The 16,828-nt window shown below is 43.8% G+C and overlaps 1 protein-coding gene across 1 annotated transcript; it reads right to left on the reverse strand.

The window, feature by feature from the left end:
- Positions 1-533: 533 nt before the first annotated feature.
- LOC115083844 (oocyte zinc finger protein XlCOF6-like) lies at positions 534-16,312 on the reverse strand. Its single transcript, XM_029587874.1, has 4 exons — positions 16,078-16,312; positions 15,584-15,710; positions 9,865-9,984; positions 534-2,570 (listed from the first exon to the last, which is right to left on the reverse strand). Exons 1-4 carry the CDS (start codon positions 16,099-16,101, stop codon positions 568-570), a joined length of 2,274 nt encoding a protein of 757 aa, XP_029443734.1. The 5' UTR covers positions 16,102-16,312; the 3' UTR covers positions 534-567.
- Between the last annotated feature and the right edge of the window lie 516 nt (positions 16,313-16,828).

Consider the following 16,828-nt stretch of genomic DNA (forward strand, 5'->3'; position numbering starts at 1 on the left):
GGAGCAAGATTTGGTTGGAGTTCTAGTGATATTATCAAACAGCGGTCTGGGGCAATTGTGATATCATCAAAAGTGGCTAGGGCCATTAATAGTGATGTCATTAAAAGTGACAAAAGTCATTTCTGATGATATCATATGGGTGTTATTTGGGATGGGCAGAGGCATGGTTGGGACTATGTCTAAGGGAGTGAGTGGGGTTATGGGCAGGAATGGGTGGGACTACTTCTGGTGGAGTGAGTGAGGTTATAGACAGGAGTGTAGGCATGGCCTAGATCAGAAGTGAATGCTGGTGTTATCCTTATCTCATCTGTCAATCAGTTTGATAAGAGCTGTACCCTTTCTACTACTTCTGTGGTCTGTTTCCTGTTAAGGATGGTCACCGGTTTATACTGTGTGACATGGCGGCAATATGAATTTATCCTTTTCTTTCCCTTCTCTTCATACTTCAGTAGTGGAGGTCACCTTACTGAGATTTCGTCAAAACATTATACAATGAAAATCATCATGTGAAAGTACTCGGCAAGACTGGCTGAGATAAATTTACTCCATTAAATTATTCTCTCTCCCTCAGATGGGAATAACAGTATGGATGGTCTGGTGACTTGTGAGGTATATCTCCTGACTGAAGCTTTTACCACAATCAGTACAGGTAAATGGTTTCACTGCAGTGTGAAATCCTTTGTGGTTTATGAGGTATGTTTTCCGACTGAAGCTTTTACCACACTCAGTACATTTAAATGGTTTAACTCCAGTGTGGAATCCTTTGTGGTTAGTGAGGTATATCTTTCGACTGAAATGTTTACCACACTCAGAGCATGTAAATGGTTTCACTCCAGTGTGAATTCTCTGATGCAATGTGAGAGATGCCTTCCGGCTGAAGTTTTTACCACACTCAGTGCATGTATATGGTTTCACTCCAGTGTGGAATCCTTCATGATTTGTGAGGTAGGTCTTCCGACTGAAGCTTTTCCCACAATAAGTACATGTAAATGGTTTCACTCCAGTATGGATTCTCTGATGCAATGTGAGAGACCCTTTTTGAATAAAGCTTTTACCACATTCGGTACATCTAAATGGTTTCACTCCAGTGTGGAATCTTTCATGGTTTGTGAGGTGCGTCTTTCGACTAAAGCTTTTGCCACAATCAGTACATGTAAACGGTTTCACTCCAGTGTGGATTCTCTGATGCAATGTTAGAGATGTCTTCTGATTGAAACTTTTGCCACATTCAGCACATGTAAACGGTTTGATTCCTGTATGAATTCGCTGGTGCCTTGTGAGTTTTGTCTTCTGACTGAAGCTTTTGCCACACTCAGTACAATTAAATAGTTTGATTCCTGTGTGGATACTCTGATGTTTTGTGAGGTCTCCCTTACATCTAAAACTCTTACTACACTCAGTACATGTAAATGGTTTCACCCCAGTGTGGAAACCTTGGTGGATTGTGAGGTGTATCCGCCGACTAAAGCTCTTACCGCACTCAGTACATGTAAACGGTTTCACTCCAGTGTGAATTCTCTGGTGCAGTGTGAGAGATGCCTTCTGACTGAAGCTTTTACCACATTCAGTACATGTATATGGTTTGATTCCTGTGTGAATCTGTAGGTGCCTTGTGAGTTTTGTCTTCCGACAGAAACTTTTACCACACTCTGTACATGTAAATAGTTTCACTCCTGTGTGGATTCTCTGGTGGACTGTGAGGTAGTATTTCTGACTGAAGCTTTTACCACATTCAGTACATATAAATCTGCTTTCTCCTTTGTGGATTTCCTGCTGTTGTGAGCGGTCTGCCTTCCTAATGTAACATTTTTCTGAGAATGGTCTCTCATCCGTGCTTTTTTTTATTTGTCTTGAAAAGTCCTTCCTGTCACAGAAGCTTTTATTGCATTCATTATTTGAATTTTGTCTCTCTCCTTGGTGAAAATTTGGATGTTTTATGAAGTTTTCTTTTTGAAAGAAGCTATTATCATCATCAGTGCATGAAACTATTCTCTCTTCTGTGCAACTTATCTTGTTTGATTTACTATTAAAACTTTTCCAATACTCTGGGCCTACAGACAGTCTCTCTCCTTTGTTGATTTTCTGGTGCTGCATTAGTTCTCTCTTCTTACTGAAACCTTTTCCACACTCAGAACATGTAAAATGAGTTTCTTCTGTACATATTTTCTGTTGCCATTGTAATTCTTCCTTCTGACTGAAGATTTTACCGTAGTTTGCAGATGAAAATAGTTTCTCTTCCATGTGAGATCTCTGCTGTGATTTCAGAGTTGTAGGATCCCTAAGGAATATCCTACATATATCACATATACATCTTTGTTCTGTTGTCTGGTTTATCTGCTCTTCTTCTCTGTATGTGATATTTATGGCACTTTGCTCACTCATAGATGAGTTTTCTATTGAATTTCTTTGCTTCTTTTCTGAAGTGCATTGATTCCTGCACATTTTTGCCCAATCTGAACAGGAAGAAGTCTCCTCTGTATCTCTTTCTGATAACATTGTCTTCTCTTCTGGATTCTCACTGAACTCCCAGTGATGTGTCTCTGTATTACCATACCTGGGATCATCATTTTCTAGATAGAAAAGTAAACATTAGGTATTACTGTAGGAGAAGGACAGTTTAATAAGTTCAGTAATACAATAACATTTGCTTTTTTTCTTGCTGTGTTATTGCTATTTTTCTGAAGAGGACATAGTGTGAAAGTTTTACAAGCACTGTATCATAATCTTGGCCTGTGACAATGTAGGATGTAGTGATATGTTTTCTCAGGTGATCATGGAATACAAGTTTTTCAAAGCCAATTACCAGAAAAGAAGCAATTTAAACATGGTAATTGGCTTTCTGAAAATTGCCTTCCCTCAATGCGTTTACAAATATGAGCACACTTAATGGCATTGAGCGGAGGCATTCCCGAAGATCTGCTTAGATTGGTGCACATGCTTTGCCGTCCCCCAATTTCATTTTAAGATCTTTGTACCTTATTTTTCATTTCAAAAGCATCTACACTTGGTGCAAGGGCCAAGGTAAAAAGCAGCTGTAGACTTTGTCCCAGTGAGGACAGCGAAAAATTTCCCCTTGTTGTGCAGTAAGAGAGCCGAGATGGAGGAGTGAGCCTGGGATGCACAAGAGGTAACCCAGCACAGGAGGGAATATTACAGCTAAAGAGCAGGGAGCAAAGGAGAGAGCGACAAGGACTGGAGACAAGAATTACAGGGGGAATTCTAAAGAAATATATACAATCATAAAAAGAGAAACTGGTACAGGGACTGGAGCTCTAAAGAAAGCTAGTGCAGAATTGCTAGAGGAGTTAGCACAGCCTGACATGGACTTGTTGGAGTTGCTGGTGCCCACCTGGAATGAGACCCATGGAGCAGGTGCTGTCACCAGGAACAGAGTCGCTAAAGTGGCTGGCAGCACCTGGAACAAGGTCACTGGAGAAACTAGCGCTACCTGAAATGGAGTCACTGAATGAGCTGGCATAGCCTGAATCAGAGTTACCAGACGTAGCCTGGAGCTGAGTTGCCAGAGATAAGAGGACGCTGGAGTAGGCCTTTTGCCAGTCCGAATCTAGCCATGATTCCTCCCATCTGGCTGCTCGAACATGGAATCATGGGAGCCACAAAGCATTCTAGGCTGTACAAGATTGAGTTGTCACACTTCAACAGGGAATTAACCCATTGTAAGAAAGCTGCATATGAGGCCCACACCTTGACCTCATTGGTGGGATACTCCTGATGATACCCCAAGAACCATTGGTGGCAAATATTAATAAAGCTCTGTAAATTTCATGGTGTGCCATCAAATTTTGCAGGAGGGGCATTTCAACTAAGAGCTTATGGGGCAGTACCAGTTTGCCTCTGAACTTCCCACAGTCTTTTCCTTAACTGGGCCAGGATCAGGGCATCCGTAACAGTGGATATTTTTTTTTTTTTTTTTTTAAATTTGTATTTTATTGAAAACAGCAGAACCATTTGAAGAGCCAAGAATTACTTAGTATAAGGCAAACATGAACCAATGATCCAGAGCCCTCCGTTACAATCAAGAGGATGTATGGCACCGATATAAAGCATAACCTTTTACAATATAACTAACAAAGTAATAATAGCGACCCCGCTACAGAAATATAAACGTTGCAAAACGAACAGCAAAGAAACAAGTAGTACCTGCCATCTTTTTATAAGATAACCTGTAACAGTGGATTTAAAAAGTCTCTTCAGCCTGTCTTTGCTCTTTTTGGCCTAGCCTCTAGCTTGGGCTGGTCCAAACTATCAGGAATCACCCCAGTGAGGAAGCTGCATATCTAGAGCGGCAAGGGTCCTAAGGTCATGATGGAGCCCAGAAGTTGGACAGGAATGAAGAGCAGGCAAAATTAGTCTGAGGGTAGATCAGGATAAAGGAACAGGAGCTGCTGAGATGACTGGAACTGTAACAAAGGCCAGATGGGGCAAACTCAAAGGAGACTGCTGGACCAGCAGAGGTGTGCTTTCCTGGAGCTCCTTAAATCCTACCCTCACTTTAGAGCGCACTAAGTGCTTGACTACAATGGAGAGCTTCCAGAGGCATGTCTATCTCTCTTGGATATGAAAGAAAAGTGTGCCAAGGCTTTCCTTTGGGTCAATAGTCTCCATGGCAGGTTTCCAATCTACATTTCCCATGGTGACAGGTTCAAGTCCCATCGTCCCAACACTAAGCAAGATTACTGTGTCTATTTGACAAATACTCTTTTAACCAATCTCCCCCATCTCCCTCCTAAAACTGCCTCAGTCTCCACCCAAACTATGAGTGACTTCTTCCATGAACAGACTGACAAGATTAATCACAAAACAAATATACACCTTTAGATGTTTAATTCAGGGGAAGATTCTTTGTGACAGGGAGGACAGGAAGTCCTGTGGTGTTGGCGAAGACTCGTCCGTGAGGAGAAATATGTTCTTCTGACAATTCGATCTACAAACTTGTATATTGGTTTTGTGAAAAGAGTCTTATACAATTCCTTCTAATATACATATATAATTATTCTTAAGTTACTATACTGATGTACTTGTAGATAGAAGGGGGGGGAAGGCCATTTTAGATATCAGGACATAGTTGCAATGCCCCGAGTTTTATTGTGGATGAATGAATGTGGGTAGTTTGGGGGGGTTTTAGATGAAATTAATTTAGAGTATTTATATGTGAATGAGAAATGTTTGTATTATCAGGGTTACCATTTGTTATAAGTGTGCATTATTGTGTTCCATTTCTGTATGAAATCATTGTAATAAAACTATTTTTTTTTTGTATTTGGAAATATATTAATGTATTTTTCGCTCATTTGTTTACTTTTGACTCTATGGAGACCATATCAGCAGTGCCACCTCTATGGCTGCTGCCATCAGAATTAGTGCCTTTACATAATACCAAGCTTGTAGGGATTTTGTAGCCAGGAATTTTCTCACCTGCTCCTTTCTGATGTCAATAATATTCTCCCCTCTGCTCGTCCTGAACCCTGCCCCTAGGCATATAAGTTATTCAGAGGGCTGAAACGGACTTCTGTCTTTGTGTACTATCGAGAAGCGATACAAGCAAGGTTAGCTAGGGAGAAAACGAATGGGCTGCCTCTCCCGGTGATTAGCTGAGCTGCTGCCACAGGCCAGGAAAGTGAGAGGAGGGGCCTATTATGACCCCCAAAACTTCACCCCACATTGCTATAGACCAGGAGGAGGAGGGACAGAGAAGGGTTGTTTGCACCGATTAAAAGCCTCATGAGAACTGCTGCACTTTGTGAGGATATGGGGAAGCGAGGGGCTAATTGCAGCTGTCAGAGCCTGTCTGCAGCTTCCGCTGCACACTGAGTGAAGCAGAGGAAAGCTGGGTGGTCACTGCAGCGAGAATAATTTCCCACTGCTGCCACTGGCCTGAAAGACAGAGAGGAGAGGAGAGCTCCACCAAATAAAAGTGAGTAGAATGGCTCAAAGGAAGAAAGGAGGTAGACAGTGTGAGGGAAGAAGGAATGAGACAGGAATGAAGAAACAGGTTCTTGTGGCCTGGATTGGCCACTGTTGGAAACAGGATGCTGGGCTTGATGGACCCTTGGTCTGACCCAACAACACAGTTTCTTAAGTTCTTATATTCTTAGGATAAAGGGGGAGACAGGAATCCACCCTCACACACGGCAGTAATCACTAAGTGTGTAGTTTTTAATCGATAATGCATCACTAAAGGATAAGTTACAATTATAAAGCTAGTTTTGTACTCTAACCTGATAGAGAGACCTGGACATGATTTATCACATTTAACAATTGATATTGATTACAAACTATGTTACTGAACCTTATGGCACCTGTGTAATCTGACAGATTTCAGTACCATTAATTTTATGTGCCTTTTTGTAAACCGTTGTGACGGTACCTATCTTAACGACGGCATAGAAAAGATTTAAAATAAAATAACAATAATAATAAAATGAATGACCCGGTTAAGGGGAGAGAGAGTGGATGGCAGCCCATCAGGGGAGAGGAGGAGCCCCACGGATCATGCCGGACAGAGGCAGAGAAAGAGGGAGGGATAGGGGACCATCACGGTCGAAGCCAGAAGAAGAGAAAGATAACATCAGAGCTCAAGGAGGAGGGAGGAAGAGACATTAAACACAGACAGACATAGAGCCCTCTTCCCATTTAAAAGCAAGCTATTGTTTTGCTTTTCCTAAAACCTAAATTATTTTGTGCCGATCATTTTCTGTGCATATTTGTAAGAATCGTAAAAGAAAAATAATAAAGCATAAAATAAAAGCAGGCCACAAGGGGGTTAAATTTTCAGGGAGGGTAAGTTTTTGAAGCTTTGCACGCGGGTAAGCACCTGCATGCCCCTGTAAAACGGGCCCCTTTAAAATTACTATTCCCAGCCACCACTGTGAGAACAGGAGCAGGGCTAGGCCGGGGGAGAGAAGGTACGGACACACAGAGGGGGGTTTGATCCGAAATCCTCGGGCACGTTTCACACGGGTAACTCTCTGCACCTGCTTCAAAAAGGGGGGGAAAGGACGCAGGAACGAAAGCACTGGCTTCCTTCCGCCCGTCCGAATTTTGGAAAGGAAACTCTTCGGGCAGTTTCCCTTTGAAAGTCAGATTGCGGGCCTGCAGGTGCCGGTGCTGTTCGTCTGCCAGGTCCTACCAAGTTGCCAGCCTGGAACATTTTTTTTTTTACAACTTGCCTCCTGTTCCCACCCCCCCCTTGCAGCTGCACTGGGGGATGGAGGCCACCGTTGGCCTCGACCTTCAATTAAGGGGGCCGATTTTTAAATCGCTTTGGAATTTGCCCTCCCTACGTATTTCAGCTTAGATCAAAGTTTTATACATTATATGAATTACTCCGAAACGCATCTCACTATTGCTTCTGTTACGATGTGCGTAAGAAAAGTGCACGGGGGGGGGCTCCTGGAAACTTTCTGAATCTGAAAAGGGATCCGGGTTCCCTGAAAGGGAGGGAACCCTGGTCTAGATATGGGAGCCCTAGAACGCCCTCCCTGCGGAGGAAGGACGCCACCACCACCACCACCGTTACTTCTGTGAACGCGCGTGGTGCAAAGATTAACCTCAAGGGCAGATCCTCAAACCGATAACGTCTTCCTAGTGCCTTGGAACTTAGGGACTTTTGGTGTTCTTCCCTGATGGGGCTGTGAAGATTCGCTTCAGATAAATCTAGGGACGGCAAGAACTCTTCTTTTCTTACTGATAATATCACGGGCTTCAGGGTTTACATCCAAAAGTGTGGCACCCTCAAGGAACAATGAACACTTTTCCAATCCAAAATGGGTCAAAATGATCTCGCCTTCCTTGGGACCATGAAATGTATTTATTTATCTGTCTGGTTTTATATACCGTCATTCAAATTCATCATCATAAATCCATCATAACGGTTTACAAACATGAAGGTTACAATGTTAAGGGATAAACAGTTACAAAAAAGGTTCAAACTGTTGTTAAACATAGAGAATCAAATGCTAGTTATTTACTGTTCTGTTTTACGTTTCACTTCTTAGTTATAGTCTGTAGTTGTGATAAGTTCGTTTATTCATTTAATCTTTAGGTTGAAGTGGAGGGTGAAGTTGTTGTGTTGTTCATTGGGTGAGTTGGTATGCTTTGTTGAACCACCATGTTTTTAGCTCTTTTTTGAATGTTTTTTTAGGTTTTCTTGAGTTCTGAGTTCAGTTGGTAGAGAGTTCCAGAGTTTGGGCTACCTAGAGATATTGCTCTCTTTTGGGTTGAGGTGAGTTGATTGGAACGCGTAGGAGGTGTTTTTAGAAGTCCCTTGTTTGCTGATCTGAGGTTTCTCTTTGGGGTATGTAATTTTATTGAGGAGCTTAGCCAATTTTCTTGTTTTTCATATATAATTTTATGAAGGATAGATAGTACTTTTTATTCAATTCTGAATCTTATTGGTAGCCAGTGTAGTGAAATAAGTGTTTGGGTGATGTGGTCATGCTTTTTGGATCCAGTGAGGATTCTTGCAGCTGCATTCTGTAGGATTTGTAGTGGGCGAATGGTGTTTAGAGGTAAGTTGAGAAGGAGTGAGTTATAGTAATCTATGTTGGAGAAAATTAGTAATTGAAGGACTGATCTGAAATCATTATTGGAAAGAAAAGGTTTTAAAGGACGGAGAGTAAGTAGTTTATGATATCAGTCAATATTCAAAAGCCATTTAGACGGATAACGGAACATGGCTACGTGGCGATATTCACTGCCGTGTGCAGCTAAATCCTAGCCACATAAGTTATTTGGCTGGAATTTAACCGCATAAGTCGGGGGCATTCTGGGGGTGGGCGGGAGGCATTTCCGGGCGGAGCTAAGTCTGGTCGGGCTGTAGGACTGTCCTAAAATTAGCCGGTTAGATACAATTAGCTGAGCCTCACAGCAGCTAAAAATGGATCCCCCCCAATGTCAAGGCTTCTCAAACTTTTTTTTATTCTATAGCACACGTTCCAATTTGCTCAACCATTGTGGCACATCAATCCAAATTTCATAGCATTCTTGCCTCATCCCACTCCCCCCGCTCTCCTTTGTGATCAACGCTCATCCCTCCCCCTTTTCCACAATCCTCTGTCATCCATCTCTGCCAAACCTCTTTCCCTCACCCCCATGATTGTCTCTCACTTCCTTTCCCTCCCTGCATTCTTCCTCTTATTTCCTCTCCTTTCCATGTTTTATTTATTTATTTATTATTTTTATATACCTACATTTGATCGGAGATATCACATTGGTTTACATTCAGGTACTGTAGGTATTTCCCCATCCCCAGAGGGCTTACAATCTAAGTTTTTGTACCTGAGGCAATGGAGGGTAAAGTGACTTGCCCAAGGTCACAAGGAGCGACAGCAGGACTCGAACCCTGGTCTCCTGGTTCACAGTCCACTGCTCTAACCACTAGGCTATTTCTCCTCCCTTCATCATTCATAAGTAGCTTTATAATTACTCATAAGTATCCTATTGCACTTCTGCTTATTATTTTGCAGCTAGAAAACTGCTAGTTACTGTGCTATGCTGAAAATAGACCAAGGCCAATGGTCTCATTCCGGCCTAGCTGTAAAGTCATCTTAAGCGTTGATAGCATTTGTTTGTTGAATGATAACATATAGCCACTTAGATCAATTGTTTTCTCATTATAGCCAGTCAGAGAAATATTTTGCCAACTGTGTAACTTAGTCATTGGTGTAGAGGTTAGAGGTGTTACCCCTATATAAATCCTGGTATCAGTGAATATTTGAGAGAACTGATCCTGTCCCACTGCATGGTAATATATTGCTCTCTCCATAAGATACATTTTATTATATTATTTGCTGGCTCTAAGTGGTTATTCAGTCCCCAGCACCCTCTTATTCCTGCACTCACCTGAGCAGCTGCTTCTCCCAGTTTCTCTTTCCTCTGATCCCGGCTCACCCCTGATGTACGGCTCTTCCCCTCGTTCAATGTACAATATGATATCAGGGGCGAAGGTCGGAGAGCCTGTTCCTGGGGGTAAGAAAATTGCATTAGGATTCCATAATTACTCTGGGTGATTCCTTATTTACTTCGAGTCCTCAAATTCAAGACTTGGAACATTCCAGAATAAAGATATTCAGCAGCTATACAGAAGAAAATTAGTTACAGAGGAACAGTTTTACACTGCTTTATGTCTCAGGAACATTGCATAAAATTTTTCTGCCCATCTTTTCAGTCTGGCTTCCTCTATAATTAGTGCAATACATTATCAGCCTCATTTTAATATGCACGAGCCTTATTATCCTTTATACAGACCCTGTAGATAGGTCTCTGCCCAATAGGGCTCCCAATCTAAGAGTCACTTACTAAGCCTCATTAGGCCTTTACTGCATGGTAAATGCCTTAACGCAGTAATAATGTGTGGAATTTCAAATACTGCTCATTATCTCCTTCATCCTACTCTCCTCCCCCAAATATAGCACAAAGCAAGTATTTAAATAGATGAACCGAACTGCATGCAATTTACATTCACAAGAGCTCATTACGAATTGATCCCATGTAAATCAAATACAGTGGCTCAGCTCAAAATTTGCAAAGTTGCACTATTTGATAAAATGTTGGCTTCACCTCAAGAGGCACATCATGGGGCAAAATTGTGCATGTGGCCAACTGGCAGCATTTTTTAAATGGGGATGCTGGGCCCTGAGGCCCTTGGGGTGCTCTCTGCTCCCTTGCACAACTGATGGCTTGTTATAAGTACTGAGGGGGAGGTTCGGGTTATTCAAGGGCCTTGGTATTTTAATAATTTTTACTTGACTTTGGCCACCTCACAGGGAGGTGAAGAGAGGGTCTCAAAAGACTTTCAGGGATTTTCACTTTACTGGGTGAGGGGGAATGCTTGCCAGTAAGCGGGCCACTCAGGCTCTTTAAATATGATGCCCAGGAATATGAAGGCTACCATCACACGGTGTTTTCTGAGTCACCTAAGCTGCAGTATTTAACACTTCGGAATTCACACACTTGTGCTGCTTAGTACTGCAGCTTAGCAAGCATATTCCAAACATTAATTTCATCCTGCAGAATGAAATGAATTGTCTAAAGTCACAGGGATCAACAGTGGGAGTTCTCAGCCCTCTGCTGTGACCGTAAGATACATCTAACAGTTACAGGAGCATTACAATCGATAAACACCAGTCTGGCCCAACGGAGACTTTATTCCACTGGTTCTCTACCACTCTGGGAAGATGAGTAAATACATTCCCTTTTGCAAATCAATACCAGCTCCTCCCCACATCCCTGCATTTATACAACAACAAAAAAATGTTTTCTATTTCACACAATTATATTCAGTTCCAAATGATGAAGAAAACAGAACCAATAACCCCAGTGTCATAGCCACATGTGACATCCATTCTACCTCACTATAACCCTCTGACCACAGAGCTCCAAGGAAGAAAAAACTGAAGGGAGCCTGCGTGGACATGTTCAGTAAGGCTCAGTCAAACTTCTAGAAACATCAGCATAAGTTTTCCATGCCGGGCTCCATCAGATGATGTCGCCCAGGTGTGAAAATATGATCTTATCGATAAATGTGGGGATGGGAGGAAGGAGAACTGGTCTAGGGATGGAAAAGATAGGGAATGGTGGGAGAAATGGGGGATGAGGCAGGAAGGAGGGGGAGGATCAGAAACAAGGGAAGAGTAGGGATGTGCATTCCATTAAAACATTTCCTGCTTCATTTCATTTTGAAAATGAAATAGAAGAAAAGCAAACAGAATTGTTCCTTTTATGTGTTATTTTCAAAATAAAGGTAGTAGTAGTAGCCATCTCCAGGCCCTCTCCACTGCAGAAAAATCCTCTCTACAAAAACGTTTTGCATATTCCTCTCTCCCACCTTCTTTCACACCTTGGCCTCCCTCCTCAATATCTTACCCCATCTGCGGGGGTCTTCAGGGGGAGGGCATGATCCCCAGTCATTCCTCTTCCATGGCTGCAGAAATGTATGTCACCAGTTGACCTGAGACCTGCACCATTATCAGTTTCTTCCGTACGTGAAATGGTGCTGGCGTGGAGGAGCGGCTGGGGATTACTCCTGGCCTGTGAAATTCATGCTGATGGTGCAAGTTAATGAGCAGGAGGTTATACAAATGAAAAAGCTTGCCATGCATATCCCTAAAGAGAGAGAGGATCAGAAATGGGGGTGGGGGGGTATGAGAGAGGGAAAGGATTAGAAATGACTGAAAGAGAAAAGGAGCAGAGAGAGCATAGATGGGAAATGATTGGAGGGGAGAGGGATTTTGGACTGGGAGTGTGGGGAGGCTACTCACAAGATTTCTGGGAGTGGGAAGAAACCAATGATGGGGGGGAGATTTGTAGGGGGGGGCGGCATCCCTTCTCATACCCATCCACTCCAAAGCTGAATCTTTTAATCACAAACCCATCCATCCCAGTACTGATCACCTATCCCCTTTCTCACACACATATCAGTCGCTCTTCTGGTGCTGACCCTTTATACTATGGCAATAAAGTGGCATTGCTTGTGCCTCCTGCTATTCCAAGATAGTCAGCAAAAGCTCAAAAAATGTCAATTCTACCCTGGGAATATCACCAAGCTAAAGGACCTGGGATGTTAACAAGTTAAAGGAGATGCAGACCCCTACTGCAACCCTTTCCACCTGCATATGACCAAGGAAGCCCTGATGTAATGTTCCTTCTGTCCACTTCCCCTGAAACTAGTCGACATATAAATATTAAGTAGCCAGAGATTCAGCTTTTAGCTCTGGGTATTAACCCCTTCCTGGCCTCCAAAACTATGGTGCAAAGGAGCATCTGGGGTCAGCTGGTACCATTTTGGGAAAATGCTTTTTGACCTAGGGCAGGGGTCGGGAACCCATGGCTCGCGAGCCAGATATGGCTCTTTTGAGGGCTGCATCTGGCTCGCAGACAAGTGTCGCCATACTTCGCGGTTCCCCGCTGACCCAGCTGCTCCCCGGTCCTCCGCCGCCCGGGCTTAAAATGCTGTCAGCCCGGGCGGAACGCGGCAGGACAGCTGGAGTCAGCGGCACCGGCGTGCTCTCTTCTCCTCCCCCCCCGCGGCCCGTAAGAGGAAGTGGAGAGCATCGGGTGCCTGCGCGGGAAGAAGAGACCACACTAGCGTGGTCTCTTCTTCCGCGCAGGCACCCGATGCTCACCACTTCCTCTTACGGGCCGCGGGGGGGGAGGAGAAGAGAGCACGCCGACTGGAGTCATCCGGGTGCCTGCGCGGGAGTCATCGGGTGTCAGCCGGGTGCCAGCGCTGGAGTCATCGGGTGCCTGCGCGGGTCTTCCCGCGCAGGCACCCGATGCTCTCCACTTCCTCTTCCGGGCCGCGGGAAGAAGAGAGCACGCCGGTGCTCTCTTCTTCCCGCGGCCCGGAAGAGGAAGTGGAGAGCATCGGGTGCCTGCGCGGGACCCGCGCAGGCACGCTAGTGTCCGACGGGAAGAAGACTGCAGCGCGGCTCGGAGGAAAATGAAAATCTTCAACCGCGGCCGATGGGACTCCGCCTTCGCCTCCGCGAGGGCTGAAAATGAAGGAGGTTAGCGTTGGGAGGTGGCTGCTGCTGCCGCGAGTTCCCGGGGGGGGGGGGGGGGAGAGAGAGAGAGAGTGAATGAGCGAGCAAGCGTGTGTGTTTGAGATCCTGTGTGTGTGAGTGAGAGATTGCATGTATGTGAATGATTGAGAGCCTGTATATGTGAAAGAGAGTATGTCTGTGATTGAGATCCTGCCTGTGAGAGAGAGAGCATGAATGTAAGTTTACCATTGGGACCCTGTATGTGTAAGTTTGTGATTGAAAACCTGTTTGTTTGAAAGAGTATGTGTGTATGATTGAGATCCTTTGTGTGTGAGAGAGATCATGTGTATGTATGATTAAGAGCCCGTGTGTATAAGTAAGAGAGAGATCATGTGTGTCTGTGTCTGATTGACAGCTGGTTTAGGTGATGGAGCATGTGAGTATGTGATTGAGAGCCTGTGTTTAAATGAGAGAGAGAGACCATGTGTGTCTGTGTGACTGAGAGCTGATTTAGGTGAGGGAGCATGTGAGTATGTGATTGAGAGCCTGTGTGTAAATGAGAGAAAGAGAGGACATGTTTGTAAGCATGTGAATGAGAGTCTGTGTGTGAGAGAAAAAGACAGCATGTATTTATGTGATTGAAAGCCTGTGTGTGTGTAAGCGTGAAAAGATAGACAGCATGTGTGTAAATGTGTAATTAAGAGCCTATATAAGTGAGAGAGAAAAAACATTTGTATATGTGAGTGACTGAGAGCATGTGTGTATAGGTGTGTCATTGAGAGCCAGTGTGAGAGAGAGCGCTGGTATGTGACTGAGAGAGGAGAAAGTTCCAAGCAAACCACCCCACCTCCTGCTAATTCAGAACAATCTCAGGACACCTGGATATCAAACGTTCCCAGGTATGCAGAGCAAAAAAATTTTTGTATCCTTATTATTTTTCATTACTGGATCTTTGTGTCTGCTATTTTGAAATATTTTGTTGGTATCTGGAAATGTTTTATATGAGTTTTTAATTATTGGATATTCCACTCATCAGCTGTTTCGAAATATGTTCTTTTTGTTAGTACAGTTTTACTGCTGATGATTTTATATTTCTTGATTTGTTTTATAAGGATGTGTGATGTTTCTTTTTTCCTTTGTTACACTGCATACAGAGACTCTGGCTTGTTGCAGTTTCCAATTCAGTTTTTGTCTGCATGCTTCTTGTTATGCGTTTTGGTCTCTTTATTCTATGTTAGGTGAGGGTCAGCACATGTGATTCGGGTGAGGTTCTCTGCTGGTATGTAGTTTCTGTGTAGGACTCTATAGCAGCCTGACTTGGTCCGTTTTCCTAATAGGAGATGTATTGGTGTCTTAAGGCCTGGTGTAATATTTTCAGAGACTTATTGTACTTTAAAAGTGTGATCTTACATAAAATGCACACATTTACTTGTATTTAGTTTTAAACATATTGTATGGCTCTCATGGAATTACATTTTAAAATATGTGGCGTTTATGGCTCTCTCAGCCAAAAAGGTTCCTGACCCCTGACCTAGGGCATGCTGGTAATCTGGGGGTGATGGTCTGGAGAGTGAGGGGCTAGGTTTAATTGAAAAGGTTAAGGGAACACATTTTGGAGGCCAAGGAGTGGTGTTAATGGCTGGGAATTTGGCTACTGAATACTTGTATGGGCTAAGGTTGGGGGAAGGAGGATGTGTTCTGACAGACCATCAGGACAGAAATGGCTGGGGATGAAAGGGGGAGGGGGGGGGAAGACGTTCAACAGCAGCTTGTGGGCCATTTAAGATTGCGGCCCATAACCATAGTAATGTGTTTCCCTGGGCACTGACTGCACATGCTTTACCATCTACAGCAATGGGAGATTTACAGAACTTCAGGATTCAGGTTCTGCAGTTTACTAAATTCTGTAAGAATGTGCCATTTTACCATAGCTTAACTAGGCCCCAAATTTTTCACTGTAGCACTCACTCACTTTCCCACTATTTTTTATTAAATCTCACCAGGAAAACCTAGCAAATAGCAATGCTTTTATCATGATGTCCTCAGATTGCTAAGAAAAATATAGAATTGTCCCTTACCCAGTGAGCGGAGGGTCTGATAATTCTCTTTCATCACATCATTGTACAGCTCCTTCTGCCATTCTTCTAAATCCTTCCACTCCTCCTGGGAGAAATAGACAGCGATGTCCTCAAAGGTTACTGTGATCTGAAACACAACCCAGGAACACCCTCAGCATCTTCTGCATCACAACCAACAGGCGACCTCCCATTGCTATGGCTCAACAAGGCAGGGGGAGTTTTCTGAGTATAAATAATTTAGTAATATAACACTCAGTCCCAAAACAGGAATACAGCGACAGAAGAACGGTTACACACAGAGCCTGGGGGGGAAAAAAATCTCATTTTGTGGGACTCTTGATCTCTTTCCTTACACTCAGGAGGGTCCCAAAGTGCCTTTCCTGTGCCGCAGGTCTGCTCAGGGTCCTATTAAAGTCAGGGCTGGCTCTGCAGTGTTCCAGGTTAAAAAGCTGCAGCAGTGTTTGTATAGAAAAGGCAGGAAGTCGGCAATCTACCTGGGCAGAAGCTCCTGCAGGCATTTTCCTCTTTGCTTTTGCTGCTTTCAGGATTAGAAATGAATTGGGGGCTGGGAAAAAGCTGAGTTTTAGCCTCTTTGCAGTGCAACTCAGGGGCAGGAAGATGGGGAAAGACGGGCAGACGCTGAGATTTGGGGATAAGATTTCTAGTTTCCAGCTCTAAATCTGCAAATGAAAGGATAAAGGGGAAAATGTTGTCTCCATCTCCAGCACAGGGTATTTCCTCTTCCTGCTGGGCGCAGACCGATGACATCACAGAGGGGCGGGCAGACGATTACACTAAGAATAGGAGGAAGACAGGAATGGAGCTTTACATTGAGCTTTGTCATTGCTGGGTGGATTCTTTTGGGTTTCATTGTAAATATTTATGGCCTCATGCACATATTTCAGATTTATGATATCGTTTCCAAATCAAACTCCTCCCTCGAGCATTGAGCCTATCCTCACCTCTTCGTCACCCACCCGATCTTTCCCACTCTATGCAATCAGGTACTGATTTCTAAAGGAAGCGCCCAAAATCAAGAGGGGAAGAAGGTGGCAGGGAGTTCCCCTTTCCTCCAGAAGTCCTCAGATTGTTTGGGAACCTGGATCCGTCTGCTCAGTTTCTTCCCTCTCCTAAGCCCCAAGCCTTCTGCAGCAGCAACAACACCTTGCTACAAATGCAGTCTGGGTGTCCTCACATTATGACAGGCAATGCAGCAGCCCCGCTGCCTCCTCTTGCATGGGCTTT

Source organism: Rhinatrema bivittatum, chromosome 2, assembly GCF_901001135.1.
Source record: "Rhinatrema bivittatum chromosome 2, aRhiBiv1.1, whole genome shotgun sequence".
Classification (NCBI taxonomy): Eukaryota; Metazoa; Chordata; class Amphibia; order Gymnophiona; family Rhinatrematidae; genus Rhinatrema; species Rhinatrema bivittatum.